The following is a 24,291-nucleotide window of genomic DNA, read 5'->3' on the forward strand; positions in this document are numbered from 1 at the left end:
ACCAAAATTATACGGTTCAGCCGTAGTAAAAATAACTTTAATTTTTTACTTGTTTTATTTCGTAATAATCGTAATACTTTAATTTTTTACAGTATTATTTTTATCAGTAAAAATTATTGGGGATAATCCTACCTATTGAGCGTCCGCGATCAATAATTTCACCTTTGGGATATTTTTAAAAAATTTCACCTTTATACTTTATCCGCTTAAAATGGTTCCGGGATCAGTAACTAGTTAAAGAGGTAATTTTTTTTATTCAGTTTATTTTACATGTGTCACAATTTGATTTGTCCAAAATTAAAAAAAAAAAATTAACAAAAAAAAAAGTAAAATCAAATAAATAAAAAGACCACCACCACCATCCCTACACCACCACGCCGAATAGGATCCCACCTCAGCCAGCCCAACCCCAAAACCCCTTCTAAAAATCGCAACCCATTCAACCCCTTCGAAAAATCGCAACCCACCAAACCGACTAGGAAACGGCGTGAATCTAGATCGGGGGAGGACGGAGCGGTCGAAATGGGGGATAGGGACAGTCGACGCGGCTGGAATATGGATAGGGGACGAGGAGGGGGCTGGTATCGGGACGGGAAAGTGGTTTTCGAGGGGAGGGGGCTGGGATCGGTACGGGAAAGGGGGTTTTCAGGGGAAGGGGTCGGCCTCGACGCCGGCGCCGGAGCTGTCGTTGGGGGCTGGGTGGCAGTAGTCGCGAGGCTGGGGATTGGGCTCAGACGACAGTGGTGGTGGCTTGGCAGCTGGTGGGTGGTTTTTTTATTTTTATTTTTTCTTTTAAAATATCTAACTTTTTTAAAAAAATTACTTTTTTTTTTACCAATCACAAGTCGCCACGTGTCACGTAACTTGTTATAACAGGTTACTTGATCGGTTGAGACCATTTTGAACGGATTGGGTATAAAGTTGGGATTGTTAAAAAAAATCCCAAAGGTGGGATTATTAATCGCGAACGATCAAAAGGTGGGATTATTACTAGCAATTTTTCTTTTTTATCAATGTAGTATTAAAAAAACATATATTAATATGTAAAATATTTTTAGATTAGTTTTTAGGTTAAATCAAGCTTTTATATTTCTTAAGAATACATAATTATAAATATTAATAGTTAAAGTTGTGTCTTGATGTGTCAGTTAAAATGTTGCAATTATTATAAAATAGAGGGAGTAATAAATTTAAATAGTGTGATTATGTGAGGCCCTAATAATGCACCGATTTTACTTTGAATAATAATGCATACTCGTATTATTAGGGCAATAATAAATATGTAGTATAACCTATTTGAAATCATCTAGTGGTTGTGGGATCAAACCCCACTAGAGACACTCTGGGGTGGGGATTTACACCCCCGACTTCCGAAGTGCCTAGTCCGAAGCCACTAGGACTCTAGGAGACATTCTCCCATCCATGCGGTAATATACTCCATTATTTTTTGTTGGGTATTATTTGATTTGTTTTAATGAGTAATTTATTAATATTTAATTGTTACATTTTTTTTTGTTTTTTCCTATTGCACAATTAACGATATTCATCATTGTCAAAAAAAAAAAAAAAAAAAAAAAAAAAAAATACTTTAACGATATTTATCCTCAAACAAAAAAATTAACAATATTTCTGGTTAAATTCTTACAATAAAAAAAATTGTAAGAACTTTTAGGAATAGAGAGAGTGGTATTCTATGTATCTAAGGTGTGTCATTTTATTAACTTCCCACACAGTATGACAAAAATAATAAGAATTCATTCCATTTAATTACAAATTTCACCATCCCATGCATTATTCAATCAATAGTACCTTGTAAGATGCAACCAGGAGTATTTTTGTAATATTTAGCAACTTAAAGGGCTTTTTGTATAAGCAACCAACTACTATCCTCTAATAACTTGAGGACTCTAGATGAATCAGTTCATCCACCACCATCATCAACTTCTGTCTCATCACCATCACCATCACCATCTTCTCTCTCATCCGTTCTATTGATTATGAATGAAATATATATAATCTCAATTTCCAAATTTTTGCCATAATTGGGAATTTGAAGCAAATTTTGTGAATTTTCACCATTGCTAGGAAAAAAAAAAGAGAATTTTATTCATTATTGTTTTTTTTTTATTAATACGTAGTAGTGCAGAATTCACAATATTCTTGTTGTGATGTTTGTTAGTAGATAGTGGACATGAGAAAAGAAGAATAAAAGTTTGGATAAAACTTCTCATTTTGTGCAAATAGGCAAAACAATTTTCTGATAGTCTAGATATCTGATACTCGTAACATTTGTATACCCTCCATTAGAACTTAAAAATTATAAATTAGTAATTTTTTTTTTTTTTTTTTTTTTTTGGTAAATTATAAATTATTCCATACAAAGTTAACATGTTGAAAATATACTTTGAGATTGAATCTAAAAATTAGGTTAGTAATTCAAACCGTCAAGATAAGACGTGTGATTATGTGAATAGTTATAAAATAAACCTATTGCATTTTATATCTAACCTAATGCAATATGCTAAAGTAGAAACCAAATTCCTTGACAAATATGCAGGAACACTTTTTCCCATGATTCCGATAAACAATTAATTGGCAACCCATGTTTTAAATTACCAAAAATGCTGCATGAATCCATAATTACAACAGCTAGCCACTCAGAACAGGGTAGATCTGCAACTTAATACATGACTAGGTCTACTTCCAATAAGGCTAGTCCTTGTTACGGGATGTGCGGTCTTTACGATGTCCACCAAGAATACGCGAGATCTGCAGACCTCTACTGAATGCTTGATTAAATAACATTCTGGTCTGGAATTCAGAGACAAATGGGAACCAGGCTAGGAAAGCCACGGGTGTGAATAGAAGCAATCCCATCACAATCTCATACCCACGCGCAAGTGTCCTCACTGAACCCCAAAATCCAAACTTACGAATAACAGGTTTTATTGCTTGGGCAATCTGAAAATTAATTAAGAACCATCACCAGACAATTTATGAAGAACAAGAAATGATTAATAAGTTCCCTAACGCAATAAAAACATACAATAGAAAAAAGGGCCAGTAACAATTTAATAACTAAACTTTTCATGTCAATTATTAAGATTAAACGTATGTAATGATTCACCGAAATGCAATGCATCAAGACAAAGTGAACTACTTAATAAAGTTTGACAGTAACAGAAATACTCACCAGGAGCAAACCCCAACCAGTGGGCATGAAAGCAAGAATGCATACTATGATGTCCTGCAATGTCATGCCTGGCAACACAATAAGTGTAACCAGAATACCGACAAATGTCAGGAAAATCAAGCCTTTGATTAGCCGAAATACCAGCTGAAAATCTGCACTGAACTTCCGTCGTCCAACAGAAACAGTCTGCAGACAAGGGAGGAGCATGTCATGCACTGTGGCAACATAACTAATTAGCCAATTCAAACTTCGTAAACTACATACTGCTCACAGCAAATAACCATCAAGAAACCAATGTACATCCCCATTTCCCCCAAATCTTACACAAATAGACTGATGTACAAACCAACAAGAAAGCAATGTATAACCCCATTCCCCAAAAACCTCAAAAAATTAAATACAGACCCCGGAGCAGTCAAATCAAATTATTGTGTACAAGTGTTTATTGGGCAACGAAGAACATGATACAAACCCGTTAAGAATATGAAAAGTAAACAAGTGATCACGATAATAACTCAGTTAAGAATACAGAAAGTATATAAGAGGTAGACCAGATAAAAGTGGGTTATAAAAAAAAAAATTATAGGTTACCCAAAACAGAAATGAAGTAAATTACCCCATTAAGAATAGAAAAAGAAAAGGAAAAAAAAACAAGCATGGCATGTCAAATAATATACAGAATATATTGGTATCATTGGTACGTTTGAGCTTACCTTCATCACGAATAATATTAACATGATCACCAACCATGATAACCCATACACCTGTAACACAGCTCATCAATTAATATGACATGCAAATTTTTGTAGAAAAGATAGGACAACTCTTTCATTGATACATACCAGGAAACTTTTAGTATGTTCTGTGATTTTTAGGTGATAAACAAGCCCATATTGATATATAAAAAACCGCAAAGATAGCAGTATCTCAGCAACAATTCCGCGATAGCCAGAATGGCGAAGATGCTCCTGTTCCTCCTCCCACCATGACTCCCAACTCTTTTCTGGAGGCACACCAATCCCCCCTCTGTTACTTATCCATTTGTTCCAGTCTGTCCAATCATCGACTATTTTTTGCCATTCAAAGCCAGAAGGGTTGAAAAGGAAGGGAGCAAATAACCAAGTGCCCACCATGAACCACATTGATATGGTAATAAAGATATAAGCAACCGGACTTCTATAAGATTGACCGAAAATCTCATATACAATAAGTAAAATCATAAGCTCAATTCCCTTCACGAAATGGCTCCGAGAATACAGTCTGTAGTTGTCCGCAAATTTGGCATGGAAGACAACAAACCCTCGACCTGTAGGTCGATATTTTGCACCTCCATGAAGCAATGTCCTCCCATAGTAATGAGTCTTGGTTCCCAGTGAGAACGTAAAGAAAACTGGAGCAAGTTGCAGTTGCATCAACACAAACTCACTTAGAGCAGTTCGAAAACCTCTTTCCAGACCAATTTCCATCAACATAGGCAATGCCATCAAGAATCCAATTTGAACAAATGACTGAGAAGCCAGAGCAACTTGAAGCGGCTTATTATTCCGAAATCGCCTTTGATTGTTCAATGATTCCTCAAGGCCACTAAGCACGAGATAAAGACGGCCATAAAGGAAAATATACACAGTGAGCACAGTAATCTGTAAACAGAATTAAAGTGCAGAAGGTTAGGAGATCAGCTGAAATATTTCATTGACAGCAAGACAGCAAAATGTGTACTTACCAGGGTGCTAAAGTAGAAACCAACTGTGGTGAAATAACATGACAACATTCGGAAATAATCAAAACGATGCCCCAATCTGTATATATCACGACTGACTGTCTGCTCTCCATTGCCATTGGCTATTTTCGCCTCAAACATCGAAATTTGATTAAGCCCCACATCTCTTCCCTTCCCTACTTGGATATACTCATGATGAGTAACATTTCCTCCACGGAGAGTAGAATTAAATCCTGTAAAACAATACCATCACATAAGTTACATACATTGTAACTGACACAGATCAAGTAGAACCAGTGCACTACTCTTACCTGCAAAGATATCCTCACTCAAATTAATAACTTTTGAAGCTTTACTCACACCACCTCTAGTAAGATGAAAGAGTCTGTCAAAGACATCCGGATGACCATAGTGGAAGCGGACCCTGGGAAAAACAAAAAGGAAGTTATATAGTATGCTACTGGTTTGGAGAACATCTATTCAGACAATTGTCTATATAAAATATTATGCTTCTTCTCAGATAATAGAAGATTTGAAGTTTGAATTCAGCTATGAGCCTATGAGTTAAGACAAAAGACAGCTTTGAGTCACATTTCCACACCCAAGTTACCCAAACTCGGAGAAATACCTCACGTAACCATATCGACATAACACTGACATGACACATATTACCAAGACAAATTCGGCAGCTTGCACTTGAATACTACAGGTCTGACAACTCCTACAGTGGTACTCCCATCCCTCACCAAAGTAGGGATGAGGTCTGACAAGCAGAACAAGTTAATGTCCTAAAGGAGTGAGAACAGTGAGCAAGTGGGGAAACACAAGGTACTGTTTGTATATGTTCACTTTGTATCTTTCAATCTTTTATGACGAGATGTCTCTGTTCACTTTTGTCTTCTCACAGGTTTCTACATTCACCATTAAAAAAATTCCTCAGGCTAAAAAAAAGCTACATACATTAATTGTTGTATTTTGATACCCGTGTCCAAATCACATTGAGTCTATGAATCCTTAACTCTATGCTTTAAAAAGTCATACACTAGCTTTTGTACCTGTATATGGTACTACTTGAACAAAACTTGCCATTCCCAGATCATGCTACATATGGAAATTAGTTTGTATACAATCTTGTTTAAGTGAAGTTTTGTTTTATACTTGAAAGGTGTGATTACTTTAGAAATTTCAAATTGTAATTCTTTGAGAGCTACCTTCCAAGGGTGAGCAGGGCTTTTTTCCCCTCAGAGGGGATTTTTACCTGTTCAAAACTTTTCTTGTGTTGTGTTTCATTGTTAATAAAGCTTACCTTTATCAAAAAAAAATTGAGAGAGAGAGAGAGAGAAAGGACCAACTTACTTTAATGGGTTAGCTAGCAGTCTCTGACCAATGGTGACAAAACTTGTTTCTTGATTTGACATGAACCATGCAAGAGATGAAACACTGCCAAACAAAACAAACACATCTGTAAACAAAAACACATACTAAAAAGCGAGAAATTTATACACAAATGAATTAGCACAACATAATCACATGAGGAATACCAACCTTCCAGTGAATATATGCTCTCTAAGTCCTAGAATTGTAGGATATCTCACACCACCATGCTTTATCAGAAATTCTTCAAGCAGATTCCTCATTTTCAAAGCTTCTTCCAAGTAATTATCCTGGAATCTTACCTTGTGAGAGAGAGAGAGAGAGAGAAAAAGAGAGACCAATTATATCATCATTATCAGCAGTCACTAACCTGATTCATATCTATTGTTTGCAATCCTTCTCCCCGTGTGAAGATTATAGCATGATTCTGATTCTCAGGCTTCCCCTCACCTAAGATTGGGGGGCCTGGAAGTTTTATCCGATAAATGACCTACACAAGAAGGTTCATCCTATAAATGAAGGAAATATACACAAATTATTTGGTGTACCTGGGTGCACAATGATCATGGTCCACCCGGTCAAAAGAACAACATATGTTCTTTGGTTTTGAATTATATGTTCATTTATTCTGTATTCTTCTCAATCGACCCTTGTTCTTTTAATTTTTGAATAAAAAAAAGAACATGTGTTTTGGTTTGAAATACAACTTCTTTGTGTATGAACGTGGAGATAAAACATGTTTATTGCACTTAAAATACATCCTCTTCATTGCTTTGGGGTTCAAGTTTATTCACTCTAACTCTATTACATTCTTTAAATTTAGCCTTCATGTTCATTGGGTGCACAAAACAATAATTGGCCAGCATAAAAGGTTTGGGGCATTGAAGATCCAAAAAATTACCAACAATAAATTATTTCACACAAAGGTTAATTCCATTTATCAACGAAACTGGAAAGACAAGAATTCAGCACTTAGTCTATAAAATATGACTAGAAAAGAAGGCTTATAAGCACAACCCTAATTTAATAAATATGCAAATAATTCATGTTTTCATATATTAAGATATGCAAATAATGAAATAATTCTTATTTTTAGATATAACATACAACTCCAGTAGACTTGTTTAGTTGGTTTAGGCACAATACACTATCATACATCTATAAATAAATAGCTTTGATGGTAACTACGTTATTCAAGGTAACATTAACCAACAAGCAAAACATTACCTGATCTAGAGTTTGCCCTTGCTCTTTTGAATTAGAAGATGGCACAGCTTTGGCAAGAGCAGAAAAATAAACCATATGGTTCATATCTTTATTTTTGGACCTGTCTTCACTCCGGTCTTCAAGCTCATCAACATAAGCCACACGAAGTGACGGATATCTGTCATTATAAAAGACTTCTCATTATATCCTTGTCAAAATCGTTAGTTAAACAATGGGAATTAATTGGACCCCTATATGACAAAGAATAAATTAGACACTCACGTTGTCATCAGCCTCAATATATCTTGCGCACGCGGATCACCCGATCTTTTATGTATACCATATTGCTGGCAAGATACAACATATGTAAACTTCATATCAGCAACAGCTTGACACAACAATCTTTCACTCTGTGAATTCTCCTCAGTGTTCAGTTCAAGAGCCTTGTAACCCTCCATCAATACTATCAAAAGGAAAATTTTAGTTAAACTCAAACACTAATGGTTAAATTTTGGCAGCTTCACTTTCAGATTTAGTATGACAGAATCCATGATTTAAATATCCAGGTTTTGACAGATACCTTTATCATTTGCCATATCAAGGAAGGCTTGAAGTTCTAGAGCCTTACGATAGTACATCATGCCTCTAACTGCAGTTATTTAGAAAAACAGGGGATATTAAAGTTGATGCATTATATCCAGTGATACAGTTGCACATGTTCCCACCAAGTGACTATTTAGAGCCATAAATCAAACAGGTAGGAAGCGCCTAAGGTGATAGACGAAATATTTATACCAGTACGAGTCAAAGTCTGGCCTCTATATGATGCCCAAAGGCGTAACTGAACTGCATGTTCATCAGTGTAAAGTTCTTCTTCACTGCATCCGACACGTTCTAGAAAATTACTCCACTCATCTGTTTGCATTTCCAGTGACATAATAAAATAAGCATAACTTATGCCCACAGCAAAGCAAAAAAGAATTCACTATACAATTAATCAAAAGCTAGCAACAGTATGGAACCTGGAAAAATCTTTTGCAGGTAGAATAGGATGGATACACCATCTTCATTTTGATTTTCCAGATCTTGCAGCGAAAACAGAACCTCCTCCGTGTAGTAAGGGGTCAAGACACTGAAATACACCATTGCATCAAAAAATCTTAAAGATAACTTCCCAGAATGAAGACACGGGTAGAGAAACAACATTATAACACTAGGAAAAGAAGTAAACTGGTTAGGAGCATGTGGTTGTTTATCATTAGTAAATTTCGAATCTAGGTCCACAGGGAAATACATTGAACAAGGGTACCCAACTTCCTTCAGTACTTTGAATTTCAATAGAAAAAAAAGGAGGAACACAGCTTTACCAACCAGCCTGATACGTACATGTAATGAAAATGTGTTGGATGCAATTTTGGTCGACAAGATAGCATGCTTGCATTAAAAGGATATTAGGGGAAAGAAATCTAGATATGATTACAGTATAAGGTGGTATAGCCACCTGCCCTGCTATCATATAATCTGTCTACGATAAGGTAAATAATAGGGGTCCTTGATATATACACAAACAAGCAGTCAACAAGACAATAATAGTAACGCAGAGGCAAACACTTTAGTTCAATCTAATACTGACAGAAATCTCTATAAAATGGGGGACAATGTGATTTCACCAAGAGAGAGTAGGACCCATAACTCTGGTATCGGCATATTCAAGAGAATGACAAGGCACACAGGTTTCTTCATTCATGCATCTTGAAAACATAGTTGTGAATAAATAACTATTCTACACCACCATATTGTTAAAATAGCATTAAATGCATAACACTTTTGCTGAATAAAATTCAAACTTACGAGAAAGAAAGCATATTTCTAACTTTCGGTGCTGGGGGCATGTCCATAAATAGTGAATTTGTAAAAAAAGAGAGTCGGCGTCTAGCATCTAAATTTGATGGGACATCCATAGCAGACTCCTTCACAGTAAGCAGCAGGTACAGCCGTTTTATCTGCCCCATCAAAAATATTACTTTAGAACCAGAAGTGCAAACCTAGTACATTTTAAGTAGTACCAATAAAATACCTTCTCCTTCCAAGCTTCTGTTACTGGTTCAATTGGAAACCTAATTGCTCCTTCCCGTGCAAATAACTCAAAGGATGCCATTCCTGAATTATTTGAAGTCTCCTGAACTTCTTCAATAACACTAGGATCCTCCATGATATCAGTTGTCACCACCTCAAACATGTCCTGGAAATGAAGAACAACTTGATCTCGCTCCTCCTTCTTGTTATTCAGCTGAAAATTAAATTGATCTAAGTAAGCTTTCACAGAGAAGAATACAACCTAGTACACAGAGAGATTCTAGTTTAAAATAGCCAACGGTAAATAATGTACGGACCAGGCATGTCATTAGCTTGACAAAACTCTCATACAAGTTTGGCAGAGCACTCATCTTGTATTCAGTGACCAGGTCACCTTTATCTATATGTTTCTCAACATCATCAAATATCTTCTCTATACAGCTGAAAACCATAGATAAAGATCAAAAGTCATTTAAAAAGTAAACGTATGTTTTTAGCGTGTAAGATACTTCTGACTCCACCTAACTTACTTTTTCTCAAGATCCCCCTGAGCCATGAACTTAATAACACTTTTGAAAGAAGCATAGCATTCACGGACAGCACATGACATATAAGGATCAGCTTCAATTCTCTTTATCAATTCCCGGTCCTTACCATTGCTATCCTTCGCCATATCTAGCGCTATAGGAATCTGTAAATCACCAATACGATCAATTAGAAGATATGGTATAAAATACACACTATGATGGTTCAAAAGCACAATGGCAGACCTTGCTTGCAAGTAAAAATGGAGGCCATTGCATGAGATCAATGTCACGATCAGCCCAATAGGGAACAAGCAACAAGTCCTTTTCCCTGAATTCACAGAACATTCAAACCAAATATTAGCAGTGAGTAAAAACCATATAACTTAGTAAATGAAATTAAAAGCATTTGACACAATAAACAAAGACAAGCATCATAGATAAGTGTCTCTCACCGATTTTCTATGAGATCCTCTTCTCTGAAACTTGTGATGATCTGATTCCACAACTGAGCAAAACGAGCAGCTTCTTTCTCTTTATTAGATGGAATCTGCAAATTCAATTATTTAGATGAGATTTCAATGTATCCTACAGATACAAGCATCAGAATTATATACTACTTCCATTCCCATATAAACTACCTGCAAGTATTATTTAGTTCACTTTAAAAGTAAAGAATCATGCTACCTTACAAGGGAAATGTACGCCACTTTTTTATACTCTCTTACACAATCTACCATATAAGTCTTCCCTATACTATTTATTCTTAACGTAAAGGCAGCCGAACAGGATGTTTACTTGAAAACAGAGGACATAATTAAGACATAGTGGACAAAGACCCCGGAAGACACTATAGCCCCATCTGTGCAAGGACAAGACATTATTCATTGAACTCCTCTTTTCATCCCTAACGTTATACTAACTGTATTCCTTTTTTTATTTGGCTTTTAATATCTACACCTAAGGTGAGTTGGTGAATGAAAAAGTGAATACAGAGAGAGAGTAAAATAGATGGGTGGGTGTAAGAAAAAAGTGGAAAAGTGCAAACAATGCTAAAATTGGAATAAAGTGAAAGAAAAAAATTCTTAGGAATGGACAAATGAGGAAAGTGTTAAAAACGTCTAGGAATGGAGGTAATACAATTCAACATGTTGCAGACCAATCTTTGATGCATTTGCACATACTTATAACACTTCCCTTAAAGGAAAATGTCACAATACTTGCAACACACTATAATTGGAATTTTTTTTAGAAAGTTACACTATTAAGAGTTGTGAATTATTTTTTAGAAAGTTACACAATTAAGAGTTGTTCCAATTTAATTGTTTAAGTCATATGAGCCCACTTCCCTTAAATACCGTGAAAAAAATGTGTTGCAACTAGTACAAAACTGAGGAAGTAATTAAACTAGGAGACTTTTAAGAATTGTGAATTCTAGGAGAAAAAAGTGTAAATAAACTAGTACTAGACTAGCATTCAGTGGTGAGGTCCTCCACATTCCCTAACCTCCACAAGTTATTGATATATTCCCTTTTGCCTTCCCAATAACTTCCGACACTCCATTTTTCACATAAGAAAGTCATTGTTAGCCTATAAGATGACTTTCTGTTCTGGATAAAGGACTGGATAATATACATGTTTTACGTAACTTCATTGTGCTCCTTTGTTGTATATGAATCGCCTAAGATAACCTAACGCTATAACACTAGGGCCTCAAATTACAAGCAAGGAAACTGAGGAAACAGAGGCAACGAGAAGGGCTATAGTCCAAGGTCTTATGGATTTCTTTCAAATACCATCATGATACAACTCTAAAAATCTGCATTTCACAAGTCACAACTCATCCAGGTGACTCACGCATTTTCTTATATTTATATGGAGTTAGAAGGAACATCAAAAGCAGTAACAGAACAAAAGATAGCTTACATCAGGAAACCGTCGAGAGAAAGTGGCCTTCAATCCTTTTTTCTTTTTTTCAGTTTTTTCAGCGGGAATAAGGCGTTCGTTAAAAGCACCCGGTAAAGACTGAAAACGAGATCTTAACATAACCAAAGTACGGATCTGAATGCAAATGTTATTAAAAAAATTAACCAAAAAAAAAAGGTTAGGAGCAGGAAAGAAAAAAGTAAGTAGGATGGAAGGAAGCAAAAACGATATACTCTCCCCATCCTACTGATACCCAATGCTTTAAATACAAGGAAATTCATTCTAGGAACTAAGTTTACCTCTCCAAGACGACGGAATGCACCATATATACCTCCAAACAATGTGGAGAATATAGCATACCAAATCTGGGTATCCATGAAATAGACCTGTAAACGAAAAAATAATTTTAAAAAAGACTACTCCAAACACAATTACACAAATAGTAATTATGAATGATGTATGCCTTTAAAGTTAAAACATACAAGGATAATTGGAGCCCAAAGTGAAATTACAGCACCAATATTATTCCTTGCTGCAAAAACAACATTATCTCATTAATAAATTACAGCACAAAATCATAGCATTTCATGTAATGATTGCATATACAAATATAAGATGCCATGCTTATTACCTTGAGGGAAAAATTCATGCCACTTAAAGTGTATTATCCGAATCGACATGATATCTTGTGTTGGACGTACTAAAGGCTTTATCTGCAAGGAAAAATGGTAAGCTAAGAGCCGGTAGCATAAAAAGGTAAGAAAAAATACTTGTGCACATCCAAGACACATGTGATGCTGGGACTTGAGAGAAATTGCCAAAGTGACGTAAAAGAAAGATTTTAGGTCCACTACTGCCTTGAAATATTTTAGAAACCAAAAAATGAATTAGAAGTCAATTATTTAGTTGTATTAGATCACTCCCATAAATCCATAAGCTAATCATAAATTTGAATAGGAGGCAGAAACTGTGTGGATAACCCGAATCCTTTATGCCTTAACCACAATTGCAAAGAAGAAAAGCTCAAAATCAGTAGAAATATTCCAGGAATTGATAATCCCACAACAGAAGTGTACCTCAATATAGAAGCTGAATGCCAACTTTGTAATGAGGAGGAGGATCCAGAACATCGAGTATCTGAAATTTCAGAGGAAATAAAAATTAATACATGAACAAACAGATTCCATATACGAATTGGGCGTCAGAACTTAGAACATACTTGAAAAGCGAAAAGGCACTTTCATGCATTCCCCTTCCAACAAATAGCCGCGGCTGAAAATTTTCAGAATTGTAAAAGAAAATTGAAATTCTGTTAAGGGGAAAAAGCCGTAAAGAGCATTCAGAACAAAAGTCAGGGGAAAAAGATTCATCTAGACTACCTGTGACCACCACATCATCAGCATCACAATCTTCCAGTCAGATCTTTCAAGAGTAGATCGTACAAAAGGAAACATAAACAGCACAGCGGAGAGCATATTTGGCGATAAGTAGATAACAACAGCCAAAAAAAACAGTGAAGGCGAGTGAGCGTTGCTCCCAAACCAACTTTTAATAGTTTGCGCAAGTCCTGGAGGAGGGTTGTCCCACGAATACGCATATGTGACGGGCATGATTATCACCCATGCAGCAGCAGAGACAACCTTTAAAATATACCTAAGCTTAACATGAAATGACATGGTTCGTCTTGCTTTCCAACCAAGAATCACATCAAGGACAGCTGAGAACAAGCAAAAAAAAAAAAAAAATAAGAATAAACACTGAAATTAATTGCATATCCAATCATAACTCAAAAACCAACAAGATCAAAATTTGAATGACTAGAATACATGACATAAATGAACTTAATGGCATAAATAGTGAAAGCAATTTAGGCATCAAATTATATACAGCACCTACCAAGCACAAGCTTAATTATTGAAGCTGTTATAAAGATGCTTAGTACATTCTTGAAAACTCTTGTTTCAAATATTGCACTTGGGTCTCCTGTGCCATTCCAAGCAATGATAATCATGGCCTGAAAATAACCAAATTTGAAAAGCTGACTTCACAATCACAATGTTAAAGATTCTGTCCAATTGGAGAAATCAGAAGAGACTTATTGCCTGCAAAGCCAAAATAAAAAAGCTCCACATTCTGTCAAAACTTCTGAAGATGTGCCAAAACGATCGAATCTCAACAAAGTTAACTTTTCCAGGCCATGGAGCAGGAAGACGATCTTCATCATTCTTGTTTTCCTGAATATAAACAATGGCCTTATCATTAGGTGATACATTATTTTACAGTTGTAGGAATAGACAAGACTTTCATCCTAGATTCAATCAGCACATCCAGTAATTCACCATTATAGACGAGCACAACACAATTCTCCTCCTGTTTAAATCAGCAGATCCAGGCCATCCAGCAATTCAACAGCGTAGCATGTAAATAATCCAGAATCACACATTTCAGAACTGGTATGAATTCATGCACACTTTTTACCAAGTACTCCCTTCAGCCTTCTTTTGCTTATGTTCTACTCAGTTTGCTTTATTCTGTTTACGCCTATTCTCTTTACAATCATCCCCTTCTTATTCCACAATAACACATTTCCACACTCTTAATTTATTCACCTTTTTTATACATCCACTCACTTATCTACACTCTGACTAACTTTATCATACATTCTCCAACACTCACTCACTTTTTACAAAATTTTATTGGATTACGTATCTATTGAAACGAATAGAACATAAAAGAATGAAGTATGGAGAGGTAGTTATTTTGACGAAAAAAAAGTTAAAACTCGGCGGTTCCATTACGTAACAGCCATTCTGTAGGATTTTTGGGTTTTAAAAAGGAATCCAAGTCATTATGCATCCCGATCCATCACTTGGACCAAATTAGGCAATATGCACATTTCAACCGGGGAAGACAAGGTTTGGTATCTACTTTTGGGAAGCAAAAAACACTTGAATAATTCCCAAAATCAACACAATCAATGAGCTTGACTAACAACATCAGAAGATTTGTCCTATTTGATTTTCATGTGTCTCACGAGTTCTAAATTCTCTTTGTTGCAATGACAAATGCTAACAAACAAGATCCATAATATTCACACACTCAATAAAGAAACTTAAATCTATAATTTAGTTTTTCATAGTAAATATTTAGCATTTGTATGTCATAAATAATCGATTTCAATATACTTTGTCCAGTGGCAACATTTTGACTTCTAACCTTTCCACATATATACGATTACTGCACATCAATTATTAAAAGTTATGATATCATACCCCACTTTTATCTTGGCGAGGCTCACTTTTTATTTTGCGACGACGCTCTTCAAGAGTCAAAGTAAAGAAGTCTTCGTGTGTCCGCATTGGCCAGCCCAAGCGGAAACAATCGACTGACCTGCAAAAAAACATAGATATATATTGGAAATTGATAATATTTTATATACAAAGAAAAGGATGTAGAAACCTTAACAATAAAATACCAAAAGTATTCATTCAGATCATCATAATTTCTCCACTCTGCATGCTTGGATTTTCCTTTTTTGCTACTTTCGGCTTCCTGAGAAGCAAACAATCACATATAACATACTCATAAAGCAAAATAAAGTTCAGACAGAAAATTGGCAATAAAGAAATTGAAATAATACCCGTCGAATAACTCCATAAACAGGTGTTACAACTTTTCTTAAAAAGACCTCTTCTGAACCACCATATGCTGGCATCACATTCTCACCCGTCTGGGGACTAACATTTCCAGCAAGCATTCCATAAAGTTCAAATGCCATCTATAGGAGAGGAGAACATCAATTAATAACAAGTCGACCAAGATAAATCCACCGATAACTCACAAACTCATCTACAAAGCAAATTTTTTAACACATAGAAAAAACTTGGAAATACACACTATAAAGTAAAATTATCTTAGTGCTGCCAATCTCCCTCGGTTTTAAAATTTATCTTTATTAGTCTTGCTAACTTGTAAGCTTGAATCCACTAATCTTTCTATATACTTCATTTTTTCTTTTTTACTTGACCTGTTTCTTTTATCACACTTGCCCATGCAAAAGTTTAACGATCAATAACTTTAATTCTCCATAAGTAAAAATTGTAACAGTTATATATTATGATAGTACTTATTGAGACTAATTCAAAAAGATCCCACGTGAATATGTTTTTCCTTACATATTATTCACAAAAGATGGTCAAAGGAGGGGTGGTGAATAGTGTAAAAGTAAAAACGAGTCAAGTAAAAAAGAACGGAGGAAATTTATTTAATAGCTTTTATGCTAATAATTTTTATATATCTTTCTAATTTGTAAGTTAGGAACCTTTGATTCTCATTCATTGATCATGATTCCCTAAAGAGCTATACCACTCAAATTATATAAAATACTCCGCGAAAGCATTGGATTAGTAAAATACTAACAAAGGAAGGGTGGATCCTAACTCTAGTACCAATAAGCATGCAACGTCAGCAGTAAGCATGCAACGTCAGCAGTGAAACATGGACTTGTGAAATTACACGAGGAAAAAAAAGATTTTGACGAATATAAACGATGTCCAAAGACATAAATAAGTTAGAAAATATTACTAATTATCATATTGCGAATAAACCACCAATTTGAGAGTACAATGGTTTAGAAGCATACATGGTGATAGATATAGCATAGACATTCTGGCATAAATCTCAGATTTGCAGCTTCCCCCCAAATAAGAAGATACAGGCCCAGGTACAAGAGTTTACGTTGCTGTACTTCCTGTTGTATTGTCGGCATCCTACAATTTATCAGATAAATTAAGCCACCAACATGATTAATAACCTTATATATCCCACTAAAGAGCTTACAGATTCCATAGTTACCAGAAAAACATAGCAGCACTACCAATTATCTCCCCCCCCCCCAACAACCAAAACACAGAAATAGAAACCAGGTAATATTAAAATCAGGTGTGCATGATAAACTTGCATCAATAATTTAATACGTCAAAGGCAACAGAATAAATAACTAGTCTTCTAGCATCAAACGGACTATGTGTCAGCCAGCATTGCACAGTAATTTGAGAGCAAGGAAGCTCACCAAAGGCTACTCTTGCGGTCCAAGTACGTGCACCATTTCTTATAGCTCTTGAAGAGTTTTTTCATCACTACTGTCAATGCACGTTCATCCAACTGTAACCACATGATTTTGTTAGAGTGATCTAGAGATCAAATGTAGAGAGCTAACAAAATAGCAATGCAATTGAGTGACTAATGCACTTATAGATAAGGCAATAATGCTAGTCAGAAATAGTGCAAAACAGAGGCAATTCATGATCATGTACACAATTTCTAAATATATAGAGCAGATATATACACAACAAAATTTTAAGGGTTAATAAATTGAGGTCAAACAAAGAATAATCACACAAGAATTTCACATAAAGGAAATAAGCACTGAACTTAATTAGTGAGGCATAAAATCACCTTTGGTTGTTGATCAGGCTTTGGAACTTGTCTTATATGAACATTTGCGAGCAATAAAATAAGGTGCTCTCTTTGATTAGCCACATTATCTTTCTGCAAATCAATTCGTATAAACAACAATAAATGTCATAGAAGCAGGATTATGGTAACAAGTGAACACTTCCCATGATTTCCAAACAAACAATAACTAATGCATAGTAATAATTATATTATTTGACCATCGAAGAAATATAATTACCTGAAATCCAAACAACGCCTGAAGCCAGTCCAAAATGTCTTCATCTTGCTTTTTCTTGTAGTCCTTGGGCCAAGGAAGGCCTCTGGTATTACGAAGGGCAGACATAGCAGCTTGGATCTGCAAATTGGATCAAAGTGTAAAGAGATAGTAGCAAACATAAGCAAATAAGATCCATATTACAGACAAACGAACCTCTGGATATCTCATAATTGCTTGATTCGCACTATCAGGATCAAGAGGAAGAATATTGTATGGGGCATAGATTTCAGTTTTCTCTGCAACTTTATTGTGTGTATCCAAGATCTATAAACAGTAAACACCAACAAAGTTAGTCTATTCAAATGACGGAATAGGCATCAAAATAGATGGTTACAAGACTTACAGCTAAAACATAAGGAAAAAAAGAAAAAAAAAAAAAAACATGCAGAAAAATCAAAACAACCCCATGAAAGATCAATTAATCTCATTTCAGCTCACCTCACGGTCAACTTCCATTGATTGCGTCAAGTTGACAGCCTTCAACACCTCAAAGAGAACATTAGCAGTTTGATACGCCTTTGTGAGCTGAGCACTGAACACAAAATTGTTTGATAAGGTGGTAATAAAGCAGCAACATAGCTGACAAAACAATTTCAAATTATTTTCACCCTGTCATAAGCAACTCACCGATCAGCCTTATCAGCAGCATTTTGCAATGCTTGAATATATTTCTTGTAGTAATGCTGATAAAAACTTTGCATCTCCCGTGCATCGCTTTTTTTTACCCTCCCCATCAATGTCGGATCATTTTCCTGCAAGACTGAAATTTATAAGAACCAGCCAGATGATAGTAACAGAGATGGAATCTGAAAATGAACTTGCACAACATAATAAGGTCAGATGCAGCAATCAACAAACTGGTCATACTTCACAACAGAAAAATAAGCAGAAGGTGACAATATTTTGATTTTTACTGTCAACGGAAAAAAAAAATCAGATAATAATTTTACGTCACCACCTATAAAATTTCACCACAAAGATAGATTAATACGAAAAGGAAAAGTATGTCCACAAGTTCAGACATTCTAACAATAATTTCAATATTAAAATGACCAAGATCATAACTAAGAATTAATTGACCACATTAATCTTAACTGTCAACTCTCAACCTATATCCTCGGAAAAAATCTATAATCCCAACCCAGATCTCAGATAAGACGATGGTGTACAACCTTTTCTAGCCTTTGAAGAAGTGCAGTTTTGAATTGACGGACACCACGTCCACTGGAAGTGGGATCCAAACGATGCGCTTTCTCAAATGCGTAGAACCTACCTGCAAGCCAACATTAGTAATCAATGCACAAAATGAGCATTGAACAGTAAAAATGAAGTTAGTAACGTAACGTAGAGTAAAATTGAGCAAAAGTCAATAAAGTAGACCCTTAATCCTGAATGAAAGGATCATTCTCCCAAGACTATACAGAGAAAAGCATCAAAGAAGAAAAGAACATCACAGTATTTCATAAATGGTGTCATCTTTGGGTACAGAAATCCCAAGGAAACAGACCTTTACTTTGGAATGCTTTGGTGGGGAAAAAAAAAAAGTTAAATGACAAAATGACCAGCTACACCGAGCAAGGGCACTTACTTCCCACTAATAAATCAACCAATATATGATTCCAGAAATTTAAAAAAAATTCTATCAAGAACAGCTCGAGGCTCAAACCTTTTAAGTTTGCAATATATAAAGTACCATAAATTCATGATAAGCTCATTTATTCGTAATGTAGAGTTTAACTCAAAATAAGGGAAGTTGATTACTCAAGACTTCAAAATTATAGAATTAAATTCCTGTTGAAACCCTAGCCCACTTGTGAGTGTCCCACATTGGAGAAAAAGAAGAGATGGTTTCACTTTATAAGGTAGAGGAGTTACTCCTACTATTGCCAATTGGTTTTAGTATGAAATCTCCTTAACCTTGTTTTTGGACCAAACTCTCCTCCCCTTGTTCGGGTTGCCCTGGCCCATTTTATATTCTCTCAAAATTTAACAATTCCCAAATAGTTGGGTCTTGCCCCGGCAAAGTATCGAGACCTATCAACCGATGTTCGTACTCCATTTCCAATGTTCTGCATTTGGGCTCTTCAAGACTAATGGACACTCCAAATAAAGCAAGCAATCAAACAAACATCCTAGAAAGATAGTTGGTTTGAGCACCTCAAATTTTGGGTACACTCAATCAATGTAACAAAAAACACTTACATATCCACCTTCTCCTTTCTACACAACATCAACAGCCAATAGGGTCACTAAAATAGCATCTTAACTCGTAATTTCACATTGTATAAGTAACTTGATAATCTACAATGTTCATTACGGAGATAATTGAGCAGCCCACACCCTCTTCCCTTTAAAGTTTCAAACTTTTAAAATCACCATTTTACTTATTGATATGATTGAGAACTAAAGATGCACAAACACCCAACAATCCCAAAAAAAAAAAAAAAAAAAAAAAAAAAAAAAAAAAAAAAACTGAGAATGGAAAACATACATAAATAAGCAACCCTGGGATTATGCTTTTCAACTTCATTGGCAACACGAAGGATGGGTGCAATTTCGACAAGAGAAGACGGAACAATCTCACTGTCGAAAGCGGTTTCACCAAGATTCCCCGCCGTTTGAGTCCTCATCAACTTCCTTCCTGGCGGTTGATCAGAACCTCCACCTCTGGAAGTCGATGGCGATGCCATCCTTTACTTACTTACTTAATTACTTCACTTCAAAATCCCTGTCCAAATTAAAACTAGAGCATTTCAGTTCAATCAAATCACCCATAAGAGAGATCAATCAAGCTTAATGGTACTAATCCACTGACACCAAAATGCATCAACCTAATTATATACTCCGTACATCCCATTTCAATTCAATCAACTACTCAATCTAAATTAAATAACTCAAAAATCACAAAACAAAAAAAAGAAGAAAAAAAGGCAGTTCTACAGAGAAAAAGCAGCATGCATGATGCATAAAGCTGATTATATACTGGTATTTAAACAAAAATAAAATAAAACATTCACTAGATTTCTATTAAATTCAATCACTAAATTAATTACCAATTACAGCAAATAAATACTAAAAAAAAGGAATTATCAACAGCATATTACTCCAATTAAAAACACACACACAAAAATCCAAAAAAAATCCCAAAAAATCAAGCCAAAAAAGGAAAGTCTAGAAAAAGAAAGAAATACCAGAAAATGGAGCTAAAAAGTAAGTGAAAAGAGCAGCATCGAGCTTAATTAGTTTCAAAAATGGAGAAAACTGCAAGAACAGAGGAGAGAGAAAGGACAAAAAAAGTGTGCCCTAGGAGAGAGAAAGTGATACAGTTTTAGAGAGAGAAAGTAGTGTGAGAGCTACTTAAGGAGTAAGAAATTAAAGCAAAGCAATGGAGAAATTAAAAAAAGGAAAAGAAAAAGACTGATTGATTTCAACAAAGTGTGAGTAACTACTGTTGCAGTGGTATACTGTATGTTTTGAGAAGATATTTGGATTTTACTGTGAATTGTGGGTACCACTTTCTACTTTTATTCTTTGAGGTTCTGAATTTACGGTTTTGCCCTGGGTGGTTTTTGTGATTTTGGGTGTTGATAGTGGTGGTTTTGGGGGAGGTAAGGGGTAGAGTTGGAAATGCGATTTGAATTTTGAAAAAGTGAAAGATTCGTGGAGGTGGTGATGTATTTTGTGGTGAGGTAAAATAAGTAGCCGTTTTAAAACTCAATTGGGGTTTTTCTTTTGACATTTTTATCCTCAGTAGTGTATTTATTTTACTCCTTTGGTTTTTAAGTTTAAGCCTAAATTTAACATAAGATTTGTTTAAATTCAACGTCATATAGAATTTGGTATGACTAATGGGATTTCTTATTTTTGACTAATGGTGATCGACTTTGACATGACACTGAGCTCAGTTGTACGTAAACTTTGCTCGTGTAAATCCACACGACGTATGCTATACATGTTTTTCTTAGCTTGACTAAACATGGGGCTTATTGGCATGTCATGTGAACTTGTACAATCCTATCCATGCTCAACTAGACATAAGCTTTATTTCTCTTATACATACATTACATTAAGTGACATATTGTTGATTTATTTTGAATACAAATAAGATTGATTAAAGTTATTGTTTGTAAAGGGGTTAAGAGAAATGTATTAGGCTCATATGATTTTATTAGGTAAAAAGTAAATAAAATAATTTAAATGATGTTGAATCCCAATCAAATGAGTAAAAAAAAATGTAACGAAAATTCTTAAAATACGTATTGTACTTAGTACTCCATAAATACATAATTGTTTTATTATTTTAGTTCGAGCCCCACGCATGCTTGAGTCATAACGGGTAGTAGGAGAATAATGTAGGGATATTACGGCATTTGTGGTACTATGTTTATTCCATTTAAGTACTTTTTTAAAGTTAAATTGTCTATAAAATATTTTACCTATTAAGTATATTTATTTGTGCCCAAATTAGTGTGCATAAAAGTGAGACCCAGCTCAAACATCAACATGAGTCAAAGCATAATAAAGCTATGAGCCAACAACCGTTTGCGTTACCCAATACAACTCTTTTCTTACTAGTATTTGCTATCATACAAATCACACAATCTCACCGTGGAGTTACTTATGTACCTAATCTTCCTCGGTCTCACCTTAATCACCAACCTTTTTTTATTTTTAAAGATAATCACCACCTAATTGGAATAATGTTTTTGTTTCTTTACGAAGATTGGAATAATAATTACTTCCTCAATTCCATTTTATTTGTGACACTGACAGTTAAAATTAAATTTTTATAAATTACAAATTGGAACGAATTTAATAAGTCTCACATGACTATATTATATATATATATATATATATATATATATATATATATATAATTACTTCCTCAATTCCATTTTATTTGTGACACTGACAGTTAAAATTAAATTTTTATAAATTACAAATTGGAACGAATTTAATAAGTCTCACATGACTATATATATATATATATATATATATATATATATATATATATATATATATATATATATATATATATATATATATATATATATATATATATATATAAATCAAAATATGACATGAAAGGTAAAAGTATGAATAATGCCAACATCCTAATATTACAAATAAAATGGAGTTGATGAAATAATATTTATTAATCTGTAAAATGAAGCATTGTTTTTTTGGCTAATTAGTTAAAGATGAGCACGTTTATTTTGCAAAATTTATGCAAATGTGTCCAAACTCTTCTTCTCGTTTACTCTCTATTCCAACTAGGACCATGAGTAGACAAAAAATTATTATGGAGTAACTATATTAGGAGCACCCCAACAATAACAAAAAATAATTCCAAAAATTCAACCCAAGTAAAGTTTTTCATTTTTTAAACAAATGCTATTAGGCTATTTTTAATCATTTAAATAAAAATGAGCAAAGTTAGATTTTATGTCATTAACTCTTAGTGCAAGTTTTGCTCATTTTCTAAACAAACTTAAGTCCAAAGTGCAATTTTTATATCTCCTATCATGTAACCGACTCCACTTATGGGGTTAAGGTTCTGATTGATTGATTAATATCTTATATCCACTTTCTTTTTCTTTCTGGTTTTTTTTTCATTGACCAAATACTACAATGATAAATAAATAATTACACATTATACAACAATGATAGTTAAATAAATTACACATTATATAAGAGAAGGTTGGAGCACACCACATCCAACAACAATAGTTAGATAAATTACACATACTTGTATATATTATACATGCAATGGAGTAATAAGACTATGTTAAAACAGAGTAATAGGTAGTTGGACATTTCCACAATCCCACCACTCGTCATTAGCATCCAACAAAGGAATAACAACAATTTTATTTTTAATGTAATTTCTTATCTCTCAATCAACCACATAATTGTGATTATACATTGCCTCATGCATCCAAGTATTTGATTAGGACGTAGTTCTCTCCTTTCTCTATTCAATCACTGCATTAAAAAGTATGATAGTAAATATTGATAATTTGATACATACTTAGTATTGTATATTAAGGCAAGAAAAAAGAATAGAACATTGTTTGATACAATTAGTAACTAAACACTGTGCTTTAGATGCCTTAATACAATCAAATTCTTAAGGTTGTGCATTATGTAATACCTTACTACCTTTAATTATTTTATTACTCTTGGTTTATACAAAAACATATCATAGTCTAATTTGATAATAGTTTATTTTATTACTCTTAGTTTTTAGAGTCTATTTTTATTATTTCTTGTAATACGGGTGATACAGAATAATATTAACAAACCTACTTTGTTCAAATATAAGTGAAAGCTAAAAAAATACACAAGTTTAGTCCAAGTATAAGGTTAGAGAACAATAGAATATTACTCTGTTGTGGAAGTAGATAGAAATGTGCACTCTGTAGCCACTGTTGTTTCTTTTAAATTAATCGCAAAGTTGTAATGGATTCATTTGCAAAGCAAGTTTGAAGCAAAAAGTCCTATAAAATGCCACCATTTTACTACAACAGATTTATTA

At 34.4% G+C, this 24,291-nt stretch overlaps 1 protein-coding gene across 1 annotated transcript; it reads right to left on the reverse strand.

Annotated features, from left to right (window-relative positions):
- Positions 1 to 2,410: 2,410 nt before the first annotated feature.
- On the reverse strand, positions 2,411 to 21,142 carry LOC110736132 (callose synthase 3-like). The gene is made up of 42 exons (XM_021916283.1): positions 20,945 to 21,142; positions 20,245 to 20,481; positions 18,926 to 19,026; positions 18,381 to 18,505; positions 18,192 to 18,285; positions 17,907 to 18,017; positions 17,715 to 17,831; positions 17,477 to 17,569; positions 17,091 to 17,182; positions 16,662 to 16,788; positions 15,660 to 15,797; positions 15,495 to 15,571; positions 15,292 to 15,409; positions 14,122 to 14,253; positions 13,916 to 14,033; positions 13,399 to 13,736; positions 13,239 to 13,291; positions 13,096 to 13,156; positions 12,651 to 12,732; positions 12,502 to 12,551; positions 12,319 to 12,405; positions 12,020 to 12,154; positions 10,549 to 10,643; positions 10,340 to 10,424; positions 10,100 to 10,260; positions 9,887 to 10,010; positions 9,571 to 9,783; positions 9,345 to 9,496; positions 8,516 to 8,625; positions 8,289 to 8,408; positions 8,074 to 8,142; positions 7,776 to 7,956; positions 7,515 to 7,671; positions 6,658 to 6,777; positions 6,459 to 6,577; positions 6,270 to 6,353; positions 5,225 to 5,337; positions 4,917 to 5,146; positions 4,036 to 4,833; positions 3,907 to 3,957; positions 3,194 to 3,379; positions 2,411 to 2,961 (listed from the first exon to the last, which is right to left on the reverse strand). Exons 2-42 carry the CDS (start codon positions 20,441 to 20,443, stop codon positions 2,713 to 2,715), a joined length of 5,865 nt encoding a protein of 1,954 aa, XP_021771975.1. The 5' UTR covers positions 20,444 to 20,481; positions 20,945 to 21,142; the 3' UTR covers positions 2,411 to 2,712.
- Positions 21,143 to 24,291: the final 3,149 nt, after the last annotated feature.

Source organism: Chenopodium quinoa, unplaced genomic scaffold (assembly GCF_001683475.1).
Source record: "Chenopodium quinoa cultivar QQ74 unplaced genomic scaffold, ASM168347v1, whole genome shotgun sequence".
NCBI classification, from domain to species: domain Eukaryota; kingdom Viridiplantae; phylum Streptophyta; class Magnoliopsida; order Caryophyllales; family Amaranthaceae; genus Chenopodium; species Chenopodium quinoa.

Coding starts and splice junctions, on each gene's coding strand:
- LOC110736132 (XM_021916283.1), bottom strand. CDS start 20,443: ATGGCATCGCCATCGACTTCCAGAGGTGGAGGTTCTGATCAACCGCCA. Junction 8,409..8,515: donor CCTGCAAAAGATTTTTCCAG/GTTCCATACTGT, acceptor AAATGCAAACAG/ATGAGTGGAGTAATTTTCTA. Junction 8,143..8,288: donor CCAGACTTTGACTCGTACTG/GTATAAATATTT, acceptor AAATAACTGCAG/TTAGAGGCATGATGTACTAT.